The 24,643-nt window shown below is 44.8% G+C and overlaps 1 protein-coding gene across 1 annotated transcript in view; it reads left to right on the top strand.

The window, feature by feature from the left end:
- Positions 1-24,177, top strand: part of jak3 (Janus kinase 3 (a protein tyrosine kinase, leukocyte)) — a 33,444-nt gene extending 9,267 nt beyond the window's left edge. The window contains exons 2-24 of the mRNA XM_053503997.1: positions 680-883; positions 1,123-1,240; positions 1,571-1,688; positions 1,935-2,080; positions 2,187-2,451; positions 4,237-4,359; positions 4,698-4,855; positions 4,952-5,063; positions 5,385-5,565; positions 7,313-7,437; positions 7,581-7,712; positions 8,009-8,096; positions 10,977-11,098; positions 11,584-11,722; positions 11,888-12,036; positions 12,746-12,896; positions 13,947-14,077; positions 16,060-16,249; positions 16,486-16,610; positions 16,772-16,944; positions 22,295-22,412; positions 22,696-22,809; positions 23,425-24,177. Coding sequence (XP_053359972.1) covers positions 691-883; positions 1,123-1,240; positions 1,571-1,688; positions 1,935-2,080; positions 2,187-2,451; positions 4,237-4,359; positions 4,698-4,855; positions 4,952-5,063; positions 5,385-5,565; positions 7,313-7,437; positions 7,581-7,712; positions 8,009-8,096; positions 10,977-11,098; positions 11,584-11,722; positions 11,888-12,036; positions 12,746-12,896; positions 13,947-14,077; positions 16,060-16,249; positions 16,486-16,610; positions 16,772-16,944; positions 22,295-22,412; positions 22,696-22,809; positions 23,425-23,544 — 3,291 coding nt within the window. The 5' untranslated portion in view covers positions 680-690 and the 3' untranslated portion in view covers positions 23,545-24,177. The remainder of the gene's footprint in view (positions 1-679; positions 884-1,122; positions 1,241-1,570; positions 1,689-1,934; positions 2,081-2,186; positions 2,452-4,236; positions 4,360-4,697; positions 4,856-4,951; positions 5,064-5,384; positions 5,566-7,312; positions 7,438-7,580; positions 7,713-8,008; positions 8,097-10,976; positions 11,099-11,583; positions 11,723-11,887; positions 12,037-12,745; positions 12,897-13,946; positions 14,078-16,059; positions 16,250-16,485; positions 16,611-16,771; positions 16,945-22,294; positions 22,413-22,695; positions 22,810-23,424) is intronic.
- Positions 24,178-24,643: the final 466 nt, after the last annotated feature.

Below are 24,643 nucleotides of genomic sequence, written 5' to 3' on the forward strand. Positions count from 1 at the left end.
CTGAACACTCAGGATTGGAGTGACACCAATGAGATCTGACCCATCTGGACTATTAGACACCATAGAGACACATGTGAACCACAGACACATCACAGACACACATCCGGACCGGGGAGACACCAGTGAGACACACATCCGGACTGGGGAGACACCAGTGAGACACACATCCGGACTGGGGAGACACCAGTGAGACACACATCCGGACCGGGGAGACACCAGTGAGACACACATCCGGACTGGGGAGACACCAGTGAGACACACATCCGGACTGGGGAGACACCAGTGAGACACACATGTGGACTAGAGATGCACCACAGATACATACCTGAATGGCAGAGACACAAATGAGATATATTTCTAGACTAGGGAGACACCAATGAAAAACACATCTGGACCAGGGACACACCAAAGGGACCAGGGACACACCAAAGGGACCAGGGACACACCAAAGAAACACATGTGAACAACTGAGATTACATATTGATACTGATACTGAGTGTAAGACCTTTGATGTCCCTGTCCTCAGGGTTGTTCAGCAGCTGTACGTAGTCGTTCCCTCAGCATCATACCACGTCATATGATACCTTAACGTGTCAAATGTTAACCTGATGTTCTTTACACAAGTGAAGAGTAGCTACATGTTAAAAGTCGTAAAAATGAACGTGTGTGTGTTTTGCAGGAGACGCAGTGATGGACATGAGTGAGGAGGAAACGAAGCCGCTGATGACGTGCGAGCGCACGGGGAGTCACAAGTCGAGCTGCGACTCCTTCATACTCGTGCACTTGCACTGCAGCACGACGTCGAAAAGCGACAGCACGCTCTCCATCCCTGCAGGACACGTGACCGCTGAGAGCATCTGTGTTCTTGCAGCTAAAAACTGCGGTAACACACACACACACACACACACACACACACAGACTAGGATTGTTTTAATTCTGTAATAGTTATAAAACACTAATTTCACCCAATTTGCTCAGTAAGATCTGTTCATGTGTAACTGGTTTCATATTGATGACATCATACAATGACATTATCTACATGAGTCTAGACCTAATCAGCACTGCTTTCTTGGTTTTTCTAAATGTGTGGTTGTGTGTGTGTGTGTGTGTGTGTGTGTGTAGGGATACTCCCAGTGTTTAACAGTTTATTTGCTCTGGCGTCAGAGGATCTGTCATACTGGTACCCACCAACACACATTTTCAAGAGTGATGAGAGTGTAACTGTGCACTACAGAGTTCGGTGAGTGTATACACACACACACGCACACACACACGCACACACACACACACACACACACAATGTAAAGCCCCGCTCACTAAGAGAAGTGATAAGTTTACAAAGAGCGATACACAAAGAGAGATGAGTCCGTCTGCACTTGTGGTCTCTGTCGCTCTCTCTCAAATGAAAAAGTAGATTTCTGGGATTTTTCTTGACTCCCAGAACTTCCGGGAGAGGTGGAATGTCCGGCCGTATACTTTAATCAGAATGTTATTGTAGTTAAAGCAACTCTGTGTAATTATGGACCTGATGTGTGTGTGTGTGTGTGTGTGTGTGTGTGTGTGTTTAAAGGTTCTTTTTCTCAGGATGGTTTGGTCAGGGTTCCAGAGCAACGTATCGTTACAACCTGAATTCTGAGAGAATCTGTGCTGTTCTGGATTACAGTGTCATTGACTATCTCTTTGCTCAGGTAACACCAACCCCCCCCCGGCCACACACACACACACACACACACACACACACACACACACACACACACGAGGCTGTTCAGGAAATGACCCCGACCCTGATCCCGACCCTGACCCTGACCCCGACCCTGACCCCGACCCTGACCTCGACCCCGACCCTGACCCTGACCCCGACCCTGACCCTGACCCTGACCCCGACCCTGACCCCGACCCTGATCCCGACCCTGACCCTGACCCTTTCTTTCCAGTCCCGCAGTGATTTCGTCTCAGGCTGTGCAGGGGTGTGTCCTCCTGTAAGTGCCATTCAGGAGTGTTTGGGTTTGGCTGTGCTGGATCTCTGGAGACAGGCCAAGGAGAAAAACCACAGTGTGAAGGAAGTGTGTAAGACCATCAGGTACTCACAGATCTCTGCTAATCTGGACATCTGCTCCCGCACTTCATGAATTCTGAACCATTCTTTGAAATAGGGTTGTAGTAAGTTACCTGCTTTTATCTGACAGCTACAAGTCGTGTTTGCCTGAGACACACCGGCGAGAAATCCAGCAAATGCCCCGTCTGGCACGCTACCACATCCGTAAGAACCTGAAACACTTCCTGAAGAAACTGGGTCGCTGCTCAGCTGGAGAACGAAGCCTGAAGCTCAAGTATCTGATGGAGCTGAGCGCTGTGGAGCCCAACTATGGCTCTGAGTGTTTCATTACGTCCTGCTCCACTGTGAGGGTCTCTGGAGAGGGCGGGATCCAGACACGTTCCTCCGATGTCCAGGTAACACAGACATCGCTGGTAACACACCTGTATCTCACTTTTAACACGCCTATACTGTATGTCACCACGACCACATCTGTATCTCACATCTGTATCTCACATCTTACGTTTACTGCAAATGCATCTCACCTTTACCACAAGTGTATCTGATCTTCACCGCACCAGTATCGGATTGAAAAAGCTGGCTCCACTTTGTTCTCTCCAAGTGCAGACAAATAATATTTGCGTAATCCTGTTGTAATTAACACACACTTAGGGCTGTGTGAAGACATCAATCACACGCAGGGGCACCTGCTGTAAAACAGAGTGAGGAGTGATTACCTGCATCGAGTTTAATCATATAGCACTTTTAATATTCATAAGACTGTCAATGGCTAATAAACATAATAAACATTATTAAGAGAAAATCACCCGTCTACGCACACGTGCATGTGAGAGAGAGAGAGAGAGAGAGAGAGAGCACAATCCCACCCTATATTAGGGAACTTTATTTTTTGTTTTCTTTTCTTCTCTCCTTTTTTCAGTCTCTTTGGCTGTGCTTTCTCCTTTCATTATTATTTTTATTATTATTATTTTTATTATTATTATTATTACCTTTGCTTTTTGCATGTCTTCTTTGTTAGTTTTCATCCCTAACATCCCTTAACACGAACAGTTAAAGGCATTTATATATTTTTAATCTGTTTATTTGTTTTTATTTTGTGACTTTATTCTGAGCTCCAGCAGTGCAAGTGTATACAGGAGCCGTCGTACCTTACACACAGAGTAGTGTGTGGTCTGTACGCGTCAAGTGTGTGATGTGTTGTGTGTGGGCTGGGGGGCATTGTGTGTGTGTGTGTGTGTGTGTGCAAAACCATGCCCTTTCAGAATCTCACTCCAAGTTTTTCTGAAAAATGGGCAGCTATGCCACTTAAATTAAATAAATAAATAGATATTATATGTAAAAATTAGATGGTAAATTTAACATCAGACTTTATTATGAAATTAACAGAAATTATCAAACTAGACAAAAAATTGCCTTAATACCGACGCTTATGAGTCAATACCACGGTTAATGTAGGGGATCTGACCTTTAGCACACCTGTATCTGACCTTTAGTTCACCTGTATCTGACCTTTAGTTCACCTGTATCTGACCTTTAGCACACCTGTATTTGACCTTTAGTTCACCTGTATCTGACCTTTAGTTCACCTGTATCTGACCTTTAGTTCACCTGTATCTGACCTTTAGCGCACCTGTATCTGACCTTTAGCACACATGTATCTAATCTGAAGTTAGCTGGCTAATTTTATCTAAGTATGTCACGTAACATTATTACAGTTTTATAATGAACTTCCAGCCTCCTAACACACAGTATGAGTGCAAATCAATCCCCTCTATCCGTTATCACCCAGATGAGGATGGGTTCCCTGTTGAGTCTGGTTCCTCTCAAGGTTTCTTCCTATTACCATCTCAGGGAGTTTTTCCTTGCCACTGTCGCCCTCGGCTCGTTCATCAGGGACGATCTGATCATTCTGATTCACACACACTCACTTTCCATACAGACTTAAATAATTCTTTTGATTGTGTAAAGCTGCTTTGTGACAGAGGTTTAAGCGGTAATGACGAAGAGTGAGAGAGTGAGTTGAATTAAACAAGTCTGTTTTTGGGGTCATTTTCTTGCATGTCCGTGGTCCTGTAGCCTGTAACCGTTACTGTTGGCTGTGAATGTCCTGATTGCAGTTTGAGTTCAAGCAGTTTTAGGATTTCTCCTCACAAATTCTTTAACGTCTTTGATCATTTTAGGAATGGCAGACCTTTTGCGACTTCTCACAAATCACAGAAATCAACATGAAGCGTCTTTGCCAGGAGCAGCTTCCTGGTGAGGGACGTGTGGTGACTCTGACCAGACAGGATGACAGATGTTTGGTGAGTAGAACTTAGTCACTGGTGATCGCTCCTCTGATACACCAGCAGGTTTTGTAGGTTAGTGCCAGTCTGATAGAGGATGTGGGACTGATAAAAATCAGCTAATGCTGATCAAAAAAGTGTCAAAGTGTCTAATCAAGGAAAGAATAAGACAAGTAGTTGTAAGCTAAATGTTTTGACCCCCCGGACGTAAAAGTGACTTAATTGAATCTTCACAAAATCTATGTTCTGTAACACCATTGTTATGATAATAATTCTAATCAGGGATTTCTTGCAGTACTAATATTACAGTATGTATTGCAGTAAAAAGATGTACATGTGTACTTTCTGAAAAACAGGAAGTGGAGTTTGAGACGCTAGCTATGGCTTTGTCCTTCGTGTCACTCATTGACAACTACTTCAGACTCACCACGGACTCCAGTCATTATTTCTGCTCTGAAGTGGCTCCTCCGAGTCTTTTGCAGGACATTGACAGTCACTGCCACGGCCCCATCACGTATGTCAATCACCAGCTCAGCCTCCTTGCTAAAGACTATTATTAGAGCTTTGCAATAGGATGATGGTGGATTTGTCCATGTTTTATTCCCTGTAGGTCAGAGTTTGCAGTGCACAAGCTTAAAAAGGCTGGAGCTAGAAATGGTACGTTCCTCCTTCGGCGTAGCCCCAAGGAGTTTGATAAGTACTTCCTCATGGTCTGCCTGCAGGTGAGACTCTAGGTTTACTCTGTGTTTCTCTGTGATCTATTTTACTATGAATTTGCAGAAGTGTTGCGTATAGATCTTATAAAGGCCGTGTACTGTTTATACTGTATTACTATTACATATCAGGTCATATTATTTCTCATCAGAACTAAACCAGTTTTAACCCAGACAGGCCACGCCCACAAAAAATCTAATTATAAGCAACACAAGCTATTTTTTTTGTTTGTTGCTCATTTAAATAACATCTACACAGTACATTATGTGCAGTATGTGTCAGATATCTCTGAGTCGTAAGTGTATGTGTGGTGTGTTTGTGTAACACAGACGGCACTTGGTACCGACTATAAAGACTGTCTCCTCGAGAAGAACGACAAGTTTCAACTGGCAGGAATCCACAGCTCTTTCGACAGTCTGAGGCGGCTGGCAGACTTCTACAAGGAAAACACACTTTTTGTGTCTGACTTTCCTGTCAAACTGGGAAAGTGTTGTCCACCACAAGCTAAAGGTACGGATGGGCAAGTGTAAGTGAGACTGATGGGTGTCTCAGTGGGACCGATGGGTGTGTAGTGGGACGAGATGGGCGTGTCAATGTGTCTGATGGGTGTGTCGGTAGGACAAGATGGGTGTGTCAGTGGGACTGATGGATGTATTAGCGAAACAGACGGGTGTGTCAGTGGCCCTGATGGGTGTGTCAGCCTCACTGATGGGCGTGTCAGTGGGACTGATGAGCCACTGACCCACACTCTTTTTATGTATGTACAAACCCGATTCCAAAAAAGTTGGGACAGTTGTGGAAGTTTCAAATTCCACTATTTTATTCAGAATACAACATAGATGACAAATCAAATGTTTAAACTGAGATGTATCATTTTAAGGTAAAAATAAGTTGATTTTAAATTTCATGGCATCAACACATCTAAAAAAAAGCTGGGACAAGGCCATGTTTACCCCTGTGTGAAATCCCTTCTTCTTTTTATAACAGTCTGTAAACGTCTGGGGACTGAGGAGACAAGTGGCTCAAGTTTAGGAATAGGAAGGTCGTCCAATTCTTGTCTAATACAGGCTTCTAGCTGTTTAACTGTCTTAGGTCTTCTTAGTTTCATCTTCCTCTTTATGATGCGCCAAATGTTTTCTCTGGGTGAAAGATCTGGACTGCAGGCTGTTTCAGTACCCTGATCCTTCTCCTACGCAGCCATGATGTTGTAATTGATGCAGTATGTGTTCTGGCATTGTCATGTTGGAAAATGCAAGGTCTTCCCTGAAAGAGACGACGTCTGGATGGGAGCACATGTTGTTCTAGAACTTGGATCTACCTTTCAGCATTGATGGTGCCTTTCCAGATGTGTAAGCTGCCCATGCCACACACACTCATGCAACCCCATACCATCAGAGATGCAGGCTTTTGATAACAACTTGGGTTGTCCTTGTTCTCTTTAGTCCAGATGACCTGGCGTCCCAGTTTCCCAAAAAGAACTTCAAATTTTGATTCGTCTGACCACAGAACAGTTTTCCACTTTGCCACAGTCCATTTTAAATGAGCCTTGGCCCAGAGAAAACACCTGCTGCTTCTGGATCATGTTTAGATATAGCTTCTTTTTTGACCTGTAGAGTTTTAGCTGGCAACGGTGGATTGTGTTCACTGACAATGTACAGTAGCACTTCTGTATGTGATGCAGTGCCGTCTAAGGGCCCGAAGATCACAGGCATCCAGTGACTGACCCTTACGCACAGAGATTGTTCCAGGTTCTCTGAATTTTTGGATGATACTATACACTGTAGATGATGATAACTTCAAACTCTTTGCAATTTTTTTCTGAGGAACTCCTTTCTGATGAAGCCAATATTTTTCGTCACAGCATTGGGGGAATTGGTGCTGGTGATCCTCTGCCCATCTTGACTTCTGAGAGACACTGCCACTCTGAGAGGCTCTTTTTATACCCAATCATGTTGCCAATTGACCTAATAAGTTGCAAATATTCTATTCTGAATAAAATATTAAAATTTGAAACGTCCACTTCATTGCATTTTGTTTTTATTCACAATTTGTACAGTAACCTTTTTTTTGGAGTCGGGTTTTTATTTAGACAGGTCCAGATTTCCACTTATGGACACAAAGACACCTCCCCTGGTCTGTGCTGCGGACAGACCGTCTTCATCAATGTTCTCATGCAGACGGCTTTTTATTAAAAGTTGGGGAAATGGGGTGCCAATACTTTGATGGACTCGTTGTGACTGAGTGTACCTGTGTGCAGAGCTCTCGAACCTGATCATCGTCAGGAACAGCAGCATGTGTGAAGCGCCGAGCTCCCCGACTCAGCACCGGCACCGACCCAGTCACATCCAGTTCCACATGATCAAACACGAGGACTTAACCTGGGTGAGAACACACACACACACACACACATACAAACTGTATTTGCACAAAACGTACAATAAGAACTAAAATAAAACCAGTACAAACCAGTATAAATAAACTCTGCTCTTATTACTAACACATTTTTATTATTTATAATTTTTCAGAAGGAAAGTCTGGGTCAGGGCTCGTTCACACACATCTACAGAGGCTATAAAGTCAACCAGCGGGATGGGGAGACTCACACCACTGAGGTTCTGCTCAAAGTTCTGGATGTAGATCACAAAAACAGCTGGGAGGTGTGTGTTACAGCGCTAACTCAGTCGCTAACCGATAGTTAGCATCTAACAGAAGCACAAAGTTACTAACAATGTTTTAAATGCAGTTTAATGTTTACTTAATTATTTCCAGTAATACAAACATTCCTGTACATATATGAAGATTTATTAAGTTTCTGTAATTACTATTTTAAATGAAACTATTAGTAACAGATAATAGATAATAATAATAATAATAATAATAATAATAATAATAATAATAAAACTCACAGCACAGTCAGGCTGATCATCATCTGGAGTAAAATCTGTGCTTTTAGTCTTTTTTCGAGGCAGCCAGCTTCATGAGCCAGATTTCCCATAAGCACTTGCTGCTGGTGTACGGAATCAGCGTCCATAAATCTAAAAGTAAGTCCCGCTCGCTTTTTTAGCAGTTGTGTTCATTTGTGCTTGTTCAGTCTACTGTCATGTTAGTTGATGTTTATTTAATGCTTAATTTATTTGACACTTTAACTGAAAAAGGCCTAAAGATGGAGGTTTAATTTTAAATGAGGGGAAGTAGATCATTGTGACGCGCCCCCATGGGGCTGTGATGTATTAGGAGAGAGGTTATCTGAAGAAATGTACAATGGGTCAAAAAAGTATTTATTCAGCCACCAATTGTGCAAGCTCTCGCACTTAAAAAGATGAGAGAGGCCTGTAATGTTCATCATGGTTATACCTCAACTATAAGAGACAAAATAAGAAAAGAAAATCCAGAAAATCATTGTAGGATTTTTATAAAATTTATTTGCAAATTATGGTGGAAAATAAGTATTTGGTCAATAACAAAATTTCATCTCAACACTTTGTTATATACCGTTTGTTGGCAATGACGGAGGTCAAACATTTTCTGTAAGTCTTTACAAGGTTTTCACACACTGTTGCTGGTATTCTGACCCGTTCCTCCATGCAGATCTCCTCTAGAGCAGTGATGTTTTGGGGCTGTCGCTGGGCAACACGGACTCTCAACTCCCTCCACAGATTTTCTATGGGGTTGAGATCTGAAGACTGGCTAGGCCACTCCAGGACCTTGAAATGCTTCTTACCTTGAAGCCACTCCTTCTTTGCCCAGGCGGTGTGTTTGGGATCATTGTCATGAAGATGACGTTTCATCTTCAATGCCCTTGCTTTTTTCCTTTACACGGTCGTCCTGGTCCCGCTGCAGAAAAACAGCCCCAAACCATGATGTTTCCACCCCCATGCTTCACAGTAGGTATGGTGTTCTTTGGAAGAACTCAGCATTTTTTCTCATCCAAACACAAAGTTCTATTTTGGTTTCATCTGACCATATGACATTCTCCCAATCCTCTTCTGGATCATCCAAATGCTCTCTAGCAAACTTCAGACAGGCCTGGACATGTACTGGCTTAAGCAGGGGGACACAACTGGCACTGCAGTGTGGCGCAGTGTGTTACTGATGGTAGCTTTAGTTACTTTGGTCCCAGCTCTCTGCAGGTCATTCACTAGGTCCCCCGTGTGGTTCTGGGATTTTCGCTCACAGTTCTTGTGATCATTTCGACCCCATGGTGTGAGATCTTGCGTGGAGCCCCACATGGAGGGAGATTATCAGTGGTCTTTCATTTTCTAATAATTGCTACCACACAGCCTTCCTAGCCTGGTGCAGGTCTACAGTTTTGTTTCTGGTGTCCTTTGAGAGCTCTTTGGTCTTGGCCATAGTGGAGTTTGGAGTGTGACTGTTTGAGGTTGTGGACAGGTGTCTTTTGTACTGATAACAAATGCCATTAATACAGGTAACGAGTGGAGGACAGAGGAGCATCTTAAAGAAGTTACTGTGAGTTACTGTGAGAGCCAGAAATCCTGCCTGTTTGTTAATTACCAAATACTTATTTTCCATCATGATTTGCAAATAAATTCTTTAAAATCATATAATGTGATTTTCTGATATTTTTTTTCTTATTTTGTCTCTCATAGTTGAGGTATACAGATGAAGATACAGGCCTCTCTCATCTTTTTAAGTGGGAGAACTTACAAAATTGGTGGCTGAATAAATACTTTATTGCCCCACTGTAGAGTTGGTTAATAAAGCCATTGATCTGCACTGGAGCTAATGAAATATGTAGGACATATAGTTATACATGTGTGACATACAGTATACAGTAAATACAGTACGTATATGACATTAGGAGGTGGGCATCCTGTACCTGAGTAAATGTAGAGATTGCCTAAAGCAAAGATCACTTAAGTAAAAATAGAAGTCCTCCATTTACACGTGTACTTAAATAAATGTATAAAAGTACTCACCTTCAAATCGAATGAATTATCAAAAGTACAAACCTTGTATTAGCACATAGTGGAAAATCTCTCTCTCTCTCTCCTCGCTTCTTATTTCAAACACCTGCTATTAGGCACGTCTCAAAGGAAGGGAAAGTTACACAGCTATCTATAATAGTCAGTAGGTGGCAAATCTCCCGCTTCAATACCACACACCGCTGGGGTCATGTGATGCACCGCCATACAGAAGTGCGTAGAAGTAGGAGTACAGACATTTGCTGAAGGATGGAATGGAGTAAAAGTAAAAAGTGTCCTCTTACAAAACTACTCAAATAGAGTAAAGATACATAACACATTTACATAAATATAAACATAAATAAAAAATAGAAATGGAAAAATCACGTGATAAAGAATGATTAAAATCACCAGGGAATCGGGGTGGAAAGCATCACATCAGATACGAACATATCAGAGGAAATTCATGTTTTATTCCTTTTGCTGGTGTGAAAACTGGAAGGAAAAAGTTAAATAAACAGGATTAGATTCATTTAGGAGCACTTTCACTTGGGATTAGGAGCACTGTGGGTGGAGCCTTGTGGGCGTGGCCTTGTTGGACAGAGCTTAGGCTACATAGTGAGATCAAACAAAACTACAAATGCAACAACTTTACACTCAGAACCCAAATATCCGGTCTCAGCGTCTCATCTACGTGAAAAGTAAAGCTGGTCCTCGTGTACTTTTCTCTTCAACTTTCCTTTTAAAATCTCTCTAGAGTAAATGTGTGTGTGTGTGTATGTGTGTGTGTCATGTTTTCATTTCCATTGCTGTAAAGAGCTCTTAATGAACCCACTCAAGCGTCCTGGAGTGATGATGATGACGATGATGATGATGAAGCTCTTGTGTTTTTACTCCATGGCCTGAAACAATGATGAATCTGATTATTTTAACCCCCAGCATTAGGCTTTACAAGCTTGGCTGTGTTTTACTAACGAATGTAAAAAAACCTTTCTGTAGACATCATGGTTCAGGAGTTTGTGAAGTACGGAGCTCTGGATCTTTACCTGAAGAGGTCGAACGTTTCACTCAGCTGGAAACTGGACGTGGCCAAGCAGCTCGCCTGCACACTCAACTTCCTGGTGAGAAAGAAATAACAAAAGAACCCTAAGAACCTTATTCCACAGCGCTTAAGCCAGCAAAGATTCTGGTCTTGTGTAGCTTTAAAATATTTGTAATATGTCAATTTTACTAAAAGAAAAAAAAAAGTTAAAAAAGTTTTTACATGTACATAATTCTATTTGATTATTTTAACTTATATTTATTCTCAGTAAAAATAACAGATTTTTACTAAAATGCAGATTCTGCCCTTTATCTAAACATGTTGCATGAGTTACACTTTTCGGTGCAGACTGTAGGCGACTCCACAGGACTAAACTTTAAAGAAACTGTAAAAGAATTGTATTTATGTTTTAAAATAAAGCCAGTTTATTCCTTTGGCTGATCGAATAACGACAGGGTTAAACCCTCTGTGTGTAGAATCTGATTCAGAATGTGGATCAAAATAAGGCTAAACTGATGTGATTACCTGTGTGTGTGTGTGTGTGTGTGTGTGTGTTTCCTACAGGAGGAGAAAAACATTGTTCACGGGAACATCTGTGCAAAAAATCTGCTTCTGGCCCGAGAAGGAGATCCGAACTCAGAAAACTCACCTTTCATTAAACTCAGTGATCCTGGCATCAGTGTGGCCATGCTGGGCAAAGAAGGTAAAGGTCAAAGGTCAAAAAGGCTGATGTTATTTCAAAAAGAATAAACTGAAGCACTCACTCGTGAACACACTCACTGTCAGGTGGAGAGTTTATATAGACTTTATATTTAATGCTCTTATGACAGTTGTACTGGTGTGTGTGTGTGTGTGTGTGTGTGTGTAGTGGTTTTAGACAGGATCCCGTGGGTGGCCCCGGAGGTGTTGGAGAAGCTGGAGTTGGGGCAGCAGTGTGATAAATGGAGCTTTGGCACGACGCTGTGGGAGATTTTTAACGGAGGAGAGATTCCCCTGCAGCGCCTCGACCCCAGACAGGTGGCGCTCTCACACTTCAGAGTTCATTTCCATATAAATGTGAAAGCGGTGTCTGATAAGGGTTCGATGTTGATCCCCATGCCAGAGCACGTCTCTCGGCGCAGACAGGCGCGGTTAAAGCAGCGGTGTGTAGTGTTTAGTGTTTAGTCTAATATTTATAGTGTAAGTGATATCCACTGGGAAGTGTTTTAATCTTCAGAACAATTAAAGTGTCCTAATAATTAACAAACACATCCATCTCTCATCTGTTTATATCGATCTGATTCTACATGTAATGTCGTGAAACGTCAGTCAGACAGGCCAGTTCATGTCACCGCTTTACCTCTGAGCTTTACGAAGCACTGACACTGGACACTCCCTACACTCCTTACACTCCTTACACTCCATACACTCCCTACACTCCATACACTCCATACACTCCTTACACTCCATACACTCCTTACACTCCCTACACTCCATACACTCCTTACACTCCCTACACTCCTTACACTCTTTACACTCCTTACACTCCTTACACTCCCTACACTCCATACACTCCATACACTCCTTACACTCCTTACACTCCCTACACTCCATACACTCCTTACACTCCATACACTCCTTACACTCCCTACACTCCATACACTCCTTACACTCCATACACTCTTTACACTCCTTACACTCCTTACACTGCTGAGACACCATGGTGTGTTTGTGTGCATGTAAACAGAAGCAGCAGTTTTATGATCAGCGCTCACAGCTGCCGTGTTTGGAGTGGGCAGAACTGGACGACCTCATCTCGCAGTGTATGCAGTACCAGGCCGAGCTGAGACCGTCCACCCGCTGCATCATACGCCACCTTAGTGGCCTCATCACTCCCGGTAACACACACACACACACATAAAAAAAAAAAAAAAACACACACACACACATAGAAAAACACACACACACACACACACACACACACACACACACAGAAAAACACACACACACACACACACACACACACACACACACACACACACACAGAAAAACACACACACACACACACACACACACAGAAAAACACACACACACACACACACACACACACACACACAGAAAAACACATCACACACACACACACACACACACACATAGAAAAACACATATATACACACACACACACACAGAAACACACACACACACACACACAGAAACACACACACACAGAAAAACACATACACACACACACACACACACACACACACACACAGAAAAACACATATATACACACACACACATAGAAAAACACATATATACACACACACACACACACAGAAACACACACACACACACACACAGAAACACACACACACACACAAACACACACATAAAAAAACACACACACACACACACATAGAAAAACACATATATACACACACACACACACACATAGAAAAACACATATACACACACACACACACACACACACACACACACAGAAACACACACACACACACACACACACAGAAACACACACACACACACACACACACACAGAAACACACACACACACACACACACACACACAGAAACACACACACACACACACACACACACACACAGAAACACACACACACACACAGAAACACACACACACACACACACACACACACACACACACACACACACACACACAGAAAACATACATACACACACACACACACACAGGAAAACATACACACACACACACACACACACACACACAAACAGGGAAACACACACACACACACACACACACACACACACACACAATGTGGTTTAAAAACAAACATTACAGTGTCTGTAACATCCCGAATGTGTGTGTGTTTCTCTGTGTGTGTGTGTTTCTCTGTGTGTGTGTGTTTCTCTGTGTGTGTGTGTTTCTCTGTGTGTGTGTGTGTGTGTAGATTACGAGGTTCTGCACACCAGTGCCTCTGTGCCAGAGAGAGACAGTTTCTGGAGAACTCTGAGCAAACAACAACAACAACAGGATGTGTATGAGGAGAGACACCTCAAGTTTATTTCTTCTCTGGGGAAGGTGGGAACACACACACACACACACACACACACACACACACACACACTGACAGAGCGAGGTTGTTATAAACACTCCTTTCATTACTCCAGTTCATTAGGAGCAGGGTGCAGGTTTAATTTCCCCAGTCAGCCAGTAGGGGGAGACACGTTTCCGTCACCTCACCACTCTACAGGTCCAGTAAAGACGATCGCTGTGGGACGATTAATTCATTGTTTTATAAAACATTAAAGCCAGTCAGATTTCCATTATGATGTTGTAAATTGTTTATTTATGTCCCACAAAGCGATTTTAAAACTTTGCTCCATTACTAAGCGGCGTGTCTCAATAAACTCCCATTATCAGGTGTTTACTTCAGGAACTCCACACAGCTGGAACAGCTGGAACACCAAACAGTTGTTTCAGTAGATTAAAGGCGATACAGAAAGTGTTTGAAATGAAAACGCTGAAACTGAGACTGAAATACTGAAGACTAGTTACAGGAAATACTCGTGATTACAGGGCTTTTTTATTTTTATTTTTTTTACAATTGCTTAAGCACAATTATAAAGACAAGGCTTATTTACAGACTGCTGTGCTGAATCTCAAACAAATAAGTAACTTTTATACTTCCCTAATGATATAATCCGTGTTAGAGTTTTTTGTTAGTGTAAAATAAATGAATATAAAAAAAAAACTAACTAAATAAACACGACACCAGTACTGTACATTGAAATTATTTCTCTCTCCACATTGTAACACCATTCAATTCATTCATGTTTTTTTAAAGGTTACATTTCAAATCCGAACTCATTCGAAATACAACATAGGACACAAACACAAACATGTGGAGACAAAACAAAAGCGGACAGTGGACAATACTGAAGTGGACATTACTCATCTCCACCTGTTCATGCCGTAGGTCTTTTATGTCTCTATTTCTTTCACATGGCCCTCGGTACAGTGGTTCCATCTGGATGTGACGCCTTTAAGGACTCGCGTCAGTGTTGTTGGAGAGACCTGATGGACTTTACATCTGTGTTTATTCAGGATGTTTGTCTGAATTTCTCAAAGACATATCGCATTATTGGACAAATCAATGTTTATAATAGCTCTCTCGATTTCCTGCAGTGTGTAAGTGGTGTTGGTGAATGAGTGTGTGTAGAGTTCACACACACGGACGCATCTCTGTGTTGGCAATGTTAATTGTTGGTAAAGCTGTCTTTGGTTTAAAATAAAAGAAGAATATTTAATCTAATCTAAGGGGAAATATCATTCGAGTAACGCAGCAGCCTGTGTACAGTCTCAGCTCAGAGTGATGTCATATCCCCATGCAATCAGCGCTGATGATCACATCACTCATGTGTCCAATTCCTCCCCGTCACTAGGGGGCTCCACATTAAGGCTACTACTACCACTCAGTTTGGAGTAGTGTTTCCTCCAAACCATGTGACGCCAGCCAACCGCATCTTTTTGAACTGCTCGCTCACGCCCCCCGACGGGGCGGAGTCACACACTTGAAGGACAGTACTATCCGCTCCTTACAGACGCCCCTGATTGGCTGTAGAGCGGTGATTAATGTGGGAGCTCTAAGTACCTCTCATCCCTCCCCTCTGAGAGAGCTCGGCCAATCAGCTCCCTCTAGACCTCCGGCTGCGAGAGGTTACAGCATCACCCGGGAATCAAAGTCTCCGGATGATAGGGCGAGCGCTTTACCACTGCGCCACCCGGAGCCCATAAATTATTTATTTTTTTTATACTAAATGACCGGAGGTGACTGCACGCGGTCATTACACTCTTACAGAATGATTAAAGCTCAGTTCAGCTAAAAAGAAGCACATTACCAAAACGAGTTAGCAATTCTGTCCTGAAAATAGAATTATTTTTTTAAGACATAATATACAAAACACATAATATAAAAATGTAATATAATTAGAAACCTTAATCAGTGCTAGATTATACAGTATTACTGTTATATATTACTGCATGTGTGTGTGTGGGTGCAGGGTAACTTCGGCAGGGTGGATCTGTGTCGCTACGACCCTCTGGGTGATAACACGGGCGAGCTGGTGGCGGTGAAGCAGCTGCAGTCCGACAAGCAGTCCAACATGGCCGACTTCCAGAGAGAGATCCAGACCATCAGCTCGCTGCACTGCGACTACATCGTTAAATACAGGGGGATCTGTTATAGCGCAGGTCTCTTACACACACACACACACACACACACACACTGCTATCCTATGACATTACAATTTACTGTTTATTTACACCAACCAGCAATAGGTCTCTTGTGTGACGTTCACTCATGAGAGATCTCTACGACTTCATTCAAGCCTTTATTGATCTTTCTAATGTTATATGAAGTCCTGTATAACAGGAGAAGTGTGTGTGTCTGTGTGTGTGTGTGCGTGTGTGTGTGCGTGTGTGTGTAGGACGATTGAGCATGAGGTTGGTGATGGAGTTCTTGCCATTCGGCAGTTTAATCAGCTACATGGAGAAAAACAAACACATCATCACCACACGGAGAATGCTGCTGTTCACCTCACAGATCTGTAAGGTATATACACACACACACACACACACACAGATGACACCTCATCAGCACACACACACATACACACACAGAGTAAGAGAAAGATACCTCACTCTTTCATCTTAAATTGTGCATGTGTGCATGTGTGCATGTGTGTGTGTGTGTGCATGTGTGTGTGTGTGTAGGGGATGGAGTACCTGCAGAACCTGCGTTATGTGCATCGTGACCTGGCAGCGCGGAACATCCTGGTGTCGAGCGACACGCTGGTGAAGATCGCAGACTTCGGCCTGACTAAGATCGTCCCTCTGGATAAAGAGTACTACAGAGTCACTCAGTCGGGAGAGAGCCCCATCTTCTGGTACCCAGCTCTCACACACCAGCTCTCACACTCCAGCACTCACACACCAGCTCTCACACACCAGCTCTCACACACCAGCACTCACACTCCAGCTCTCACACACCAGCTCTCACACACCAGCACTCACACCCCAACACTCACACACCAGCACTCACACCCCAACACTCACACACCAGCACTCACACACCAGCACTCACACACCAGCACTCACACCGCAAGACACTCACACCGCAAGACACTCACACCCCAGCACTCACACCCCAGCACTCACACCCCAGCACTCACACACCAGCTCTCACACCCCAGCACTCACACACCAGCACTCACACCCCAGCACTCACACGCCAGCACTCACACGCCAGCATTCACACGCCAGCTCTCAAACACCAGCACTTACACCCCAGCACTTACACACCAGCACTCACACCGCAAGACACTCACACCCCAGCTCTCACACACCAGCTCTCACACCCCAGCTCTCACACCCCAGCACTCACACACCAGCTCTCACACACCAGCTCTCACACCCCAGCACTCACACACCAGCACTCACACACCAGCTCTCACACCCCAGCTCTCACACTCCAGCACTCACACACCAGCTCTCACACACCAGCTCTCACACACCAGCACTCACACTCCAGCTCTCACACACCAGCTCTCACACACCAGCACTCACACTCCAGCTCTCACACACCAGCACTCACACTCCAGCTCTCACACACCAGCTCTCACACACCAGCACTCACACTCCAGCTCTCACACACCAGCACTCACACCGCAAGACACTCACACCACAAGACACTCACACCCCAACACTCACACCCCAGCACTCACACCCCAGCACTCACACACCAGCTTTCACACACCAGCTCTCACACCCCAGCACTCACACACCAGCACTCACACCCCAGCACTCACACGCCAGCACTCACACGCCAGCTCTCAAACACCAGCACTTACACCCCAGCACTCACACACCAGCACTCACACCGCAAGACACTCACACCACAAGACACTCACACCCCAGCTCTCACACACCAGCTCTCACACCCCAGCACTCACACACCAGCACTCACACACCAGCTCTCACACCCCAGCTCTCACACACCAGCACTCACACCCCAGCACTCACACACCAGCACTCACACACCAGCACTCACACCGCAAGACACTCACACCACAAGACACTCACACCCCAGCACTCACACCCCAGCACTCACACCCCAGCACTCACACACCAGCTCTCACACCCCAGCACTCACACACCAGCACTCACACCCCAGCACTCACACGCCAGCACTCACACGCCAGCTCTCAAACACCAGCACTTACACCCCAGCACTCACACACCAGCACTCACACCGCAAGACACTCACACCGCAAGACACTCACACCCCAGCTCTCACACACCAGCTCTCACACCCCAGCTCTCACACCCCAGCACTCACACACCAGCTCTCACACACCAGCTCTCACACCCCAGCACTCACACACCAGCACTCACACACCAGCTCTCACACCCCAGCACTCACACACCAGCACTCACACACCAGCACTCACACACCAGCACTCACACCCCAGCACTCACACACCAGCTCTCACACACCAGCACTCACACCCCAGCACTCACACACCAGCTCTCACACACCAGCACTCACACCCCAGCACTCACACGCCAGCACTCACACGCCAGCACTCACACGCCAGCTCTCACACACCAGCTCTCACACACCAGCACTCACACACCAGCTCTCACACACCAGCACTCACACCGCAAGACACTCACACCACAAGACACTCACACCCCAGCACTCACACCCCAGCACTCACACCCCAGCACTCACACACCAGCTTTCACACACCAGCTCTCACACCCCAGCACTCACACACCAGCACTCACACCCCAGCACTCACACGCCAGCACTCACACGCCAGCTCTCAAACACCAGCACTTACACCCCAGCACTCACACACCAGCACTCACACCGCAAGACACTCACACCACAAGACACTCACACCCCAGCTCTCACACACCAGCTCTCACACCCCAGCACTCACACACCAGCACTCACACACCAGCTCTCACACCCCAGCTCTCACACACCAGCACTCACACCCCAGCACTCACACACCAGCACTCACACACCAGCACTCACACCGCAAGACACTCACACCACAAGACACTCACACCCCAGCACTCACACCCCAGCACTCACACCCCAGCACTCACACACCAGCTCTCACACCCCAGCACTCACACACCAGCACTCACACCCCAGCACTCACACGCCAGCACTCACACGCCAGCTCTCAAACACCAGCACTTACACCCCAGCACTCACACACCAGCACTCACACCGCAAGACACTCACACCGCAAGACACTCACACCCCAGCTCTCACACACCAGCTCTCACACCCCAGCTCTCACACCCCAGCACTCACACACCAGCTCTCACACACCAGCTCTCACACCCCAGCACTCACACACCAGCACTCACACACCAGCTCTCACACCCCAGCACTCACACCCCACCACTCACACACCAGCACTCACACCCCAGCACTCACACACCAGCACTCACACACCAGCTCTCACACCCCAGCACTCACACCCCAGCACTCACACCCCAGCACTCACACCCCAGCTCTCACACCCCAGCACTCACACACCAGCACTCACACCCCAGCACTCACACGCCAGCTCTCACACACCAGCTCTCACACACCAGCACTCACACTCCAGCTCTCACACACCAGCACTCACACCCCAACACTCACACCCCAACACTCACACCCCAACACTCACACCCCAGCACTCACACACCAGCTCTCACACACCAGCTCTCACACACCAGCACTCACACACCAGCACTCACACCCCAACACTCACACCCCAGCACTCACACGCCAGCTCTCAAACACCAGCACTTACACCCCAGCACTCACACCCCAGCACTCACACACCAGCACTCACACCGCAAGACACTCACACCACAAGACACTCACACCCCAGCTCTCACACCCCAGCACTCACACCCCAACACTCACACCCCAGCACTCACACACCAGCTCTCAAACCCCAGCTCTCACACCCCAGCACTCACACCCCAGCACTCACACCCCAACACTCACACCCCAACACTCACACCCCAGCTCTCACACACCAGCTCTCAAACACCAGCTCTCACACACCAGCTCTCACACACCAGCTCTCACACCCCAGCTCTCACACACCAGCTCTCACACACCAGCACTCACACACCAGCACTCACACACCAGCTCTCACACACCAGCTCTCACACACCAGCACTCACACACCAGCTCTCACACACCAGCACTCACACACCAGCTCTCACACACCAGCTCTCACACACCAGCACTCACACACCAGCTCTCACACACCAGCACTCACACACCAGCTCTCACACACCAGCACTCACACACCAGCTCTCACCCACCAGCTCTCACACACCAGCTCTCACCCGTACCCCACTCTGCTGTAACGTCGCGCCTGGCACAGAAATGTCGCGGTGTTACGGAGCGAGTCCATGCATTAGTTCAGTGTCTCCATGAGTACCGCGCTTGTGTTCATGCAGCTGATCAGGTGTCAACGTCTCATCAATAACATCACCTGCTGCGTCAGTTTTTCTGAATTGACCTCATATAAGACGAGCCCCTCCCCCTGGTGTGTTGCTCAGCTCTGCTGTTCCTTGCAGGAGCTCATTTACATAGACACTGAAATGGCGAGTTTGGAGAAGGAGTGAAACAGATGGTTAAGTGCATTATCTGAGGTATTTCAGATGGGATATTAACACACACACACACACACACACACACACACACAAACCTTTGGGGGAGCATCGAGTTAATAAATAAGGGATAGAATATCTGGACCCACCTCATGCTATAAATCTCTACTGAACATCACACACACTCACCTTCTATACCACTTTATCCTGTGTTCAGGGTCGCGGGGGCCTGGAGCCTATCCCAGGAGGCTTAGGGCACGAGGTGGTGTGTGTGAATGCGCACATACATACACACGCTAGAGGCAATTTTGAACACCAATCAACCTAACCTACCCACCAAGCAGGGGGTGAACATGTAAACTCCATGCACACAGAGACGGGAATCGACCCCGGACCCTGAAGGTGCAAGGCGACAGTGCTAATCACTACACACACACACACACACACAGAGAGGGAAAAAACCCCAAAACAAAGCAGCGTACTCACTGGGCTGTGCCTGTGCTTGTCAGTGCCCTCCAGGTGGGTGCTTTTTATAGCTTTAGTGTTTATCCTGATCCTGGCACGGTGTGTGTGTGGTGTAAAATTAAACTGATGATCAGGGTAAAGCTCCGGTTCATTAACTGTGATTATGTTATGACGTGATTGTCAGGTGTAGCTCAGTGGTTCAGGCACCTGGTGGGCCCTTGAGAAAGGCCCTTAAGCCTCAACTGCTCATAATCACTACAGATTTATAATGAAATAAAAGATGTAAGTCGGTCTGGATCAGGGCGTCGGCCAAAAGCCTAAATAAGGATGTAAATGTGATTGACCCCCTTTAGGTTTTTTTATATTTTCTTAGAAAGAGCCAGTATGTTTAACACAGTATTAAGGAATACTCGATATTGGCAAGTGTGGTCTCTCATTTCCTTTCGGAGGAATGTTATTTGTTTGTTAAGCCACACAGTGACCTGTGATTCATTCAAACATTTAAAATGCATTCTACATTAAGTCCTGACTCAGTGAGAAACAGGTGCAGATGATGACAGATGATCAGGCCGGTGATTAGTATACAGATGATGGATGCTGAGCGCTCGGAACAGACGAGAGGGGAAAAGAAACAGCCAGTGTTTTAAACTCTATCTTCACAGAGTCAAAGGCTTCAAGGTCACTTTAAAACAGTAAAACATGTCACTGGGTTATTTTCAATCAGAGTCCAGTCACCTGGGTAGGAAAATAGGTACTGCAAAAACAAACAAACAAATAATTAAATAATTAAACCAAAGACAAAAGCGCGGCTGAGAATGGCGGCTGGAGGAGCACGTGACTCGAACCTGACTCGTGTGTAGAGATGGAAAGAACAATGAGGCGAGGCTGAATACACAGGTACATCAAGTGCACAAGGCGTGTGAGCTAATGAGAACAGGAAGATCCATGCCCATATAAGGAAAGTGGAAATCAAAGACAGAGCTTTCCACCGCTAAAGAGTTTAAATCTTGATGGGTAAAAATGTTCCTGTTTTTAAAAATATGTTATAAAGTTATAAAGAGTTTAAAAAAAAAGTTAATTCTAGTTGGCCTGTAGAACAACATTTACCATTTTTGTTTAAATCTCTTTCAGGTACGCACCGGAATCTTTATCTGAGTATAAATTTTCACACAAATCCGACGTGTGGAGCTTCGGCGTTCTTCTCCACGAGCTGTTCTCCTACTGTGAGCTGAGCAGGAACCCCAAGCGGGTATGTGAGGAATGCTAATCACACTTCAATAATATTGCTATGCTTTTCTCATCACCATGGCAACTGTGTTTATCTTTACACGTGCCAAATACTGACGCATGTAATTTCGCTTTGAGCTTTAATGATTATTATTATTATTATTATTATATGATAAAATGCTAGAAAGGAAAAAGACAGAAAGCTAAACCAAAGCATAAAAAATGTACACATGTCTTTGAGTTAATGGAAACTTATAAGACATTGTGGAATAATACCATGTTGTGTTGTGTTGTGTGTTGTGTAGTTGGCACTGCATCGGATCGGAGGTGACGTCCAAGGCGCCATGATGGCCGCTCATCTCTTCAACATCCTGAAGGAAAACTGGAGGTTACCTGCGCCCACCATGTGTCCACCAAAAGTAAATACACACTTATAAATACACCGTTCCACAGCACAGCACACACAGTCCTCTTGTTGTGATCACATCACTGACCCACAGCATTTCTGATCGAGAGTTCCCCAGACAGGTCAGACTGTTGTGAGACACATCATGACCTGTGTTTATGTTTGTGTAAAAGCTAACAGACCACATGACAACCTTAGTGCTCCTGTTGGCTAAATTCATCAGAGTTGAGATTAGCTGCTCAGCGCTGTCCCTGTCGCTTTGGCTAAACCCAGGACGTACACGTGCGGAGAGCATGCTAGCGATGTGTTTGTGTGCCTCCTTTGGTTACAATCCAGTTGTCATTCATCACACTTTAATTGCTATTGCAGCTGAGGTATGTGACAAAATGATTAAAGGGAAAAATGTAGATGAGCCGCTCAGGGTTAACCAGAAGCTATATATTTAATATATCATGCCTTATATATAGGGCATGATATATTACACATGTATATATAATGTTTAATATATCATGCCTTAGCTCAGGGAATAACAGCAGTAAGTGCAGAGGAGTCCAGATGTAAGAGTCCAGCTGTGAGAGTCCAGCTGTGTACGTGAGTGACTCACCTCCCGCTCTTACCTCTCGTCCAGGTGTACAGCATGATGATGCATTGCTGGGCTTTCAACAGCGTGGACAGACCCACCTTCTCCTACCTACAGGACCTGATTGAGAACAGCCTCCAGGATGAGCGGGAAGGAGTTAAAGGATGAAAAGCGTATCACAAAGAATATAAAACATATATCTAAATAATGTCGACTTTTTCCAGCCGTGAAAGATTTCACTTTGGGATTAATAATGTACTCTATCTGTCTAGCTTACTGGTTACCTCCCAACACACACAGATACATCTTCACACACACACACACACACACACACACATAGGACTATATTGTATAACAACTGTAACTTCTATTACTTGTTTAATAATTAGACATTTTAGCTCATTTCATAACTATACATCTATTAAGCAGTATTATTATTATTATTATTATTATTATTATTATTATTATTATAAGCAGTATTGTTAACACCAGGAACTCATAAAATAAGTAAATCACTTTAGATATTAAACATGAGCACAAACACATAAACATTATTTTTACTCAGTTCTTGAAATTAACTAAAAGCTCGAAGACTGTAACGTAGAACCTTACGACAGAAATACACAGCCTGGTTTTTATTTGGTCTTACACACAGCTTTAATGACATTTGTGACTTACTTTTATATTTGTATTTGTGCTTTTCAAATATTTATATCCAAAGTGGAAACACGTCATCTCATTTATATTCTTCTCATTTTTATGTATCTATAATATCGACAATAAAACAGAGTTTTGTTCTCATTGTTCCACTTCACTTCGCCGAGCTCACACCGAACCCCGAGGACTGGGAGGAAATCAGTATTAAAAAAAAAGAAAAATTCCTCGTAAACTCCAGGGACGCTGTCACATGTAAAGTCACAGAAATCAGACTTTCGCTGGTTCTAATGTCTGATATTAACATCGTATCCGAGTTGCTGCAGCCACATGATTCACTAATTTCTCATTGATGAGACAACTGCATTGTACAGGTGTTCCTAATAAAGTGGACAGCGAATGAATGCATATTATTGGTTCCATACAACAGCGATTTTGCACTTTATAACTCCTGGCTAGCATTACAGGAGTTAGCTGTTAGCACACTTATAGTAGCACAAAAGCACACGCCATCGTCCCGGCTGAAACACTCGGAGGCTAACTCTAGATTAGCTAGCTGGTACGAGCTAACAGCAGGAAATTTCAAGCGTAATAACATACTGTAGAGCCATTT

The sequence above is a fragment of the Clarias gariepinus genome, chromosome 9, assembly GCF_024256425.1.
Source record: "Clarias gariepinus isolate MV-2021 ecotype Netherlands chromosome 9, CGAR_prim_01v2, whole genome shotgun sequence".
In the NCBI taxonomy this organism is placed as follows: domain Eukaryota; kingdom Metazoa; phylum Chordata; class Actinopteri; order Siluriformes; family Clariidae; genus Clarias; species Clarias gariepinus.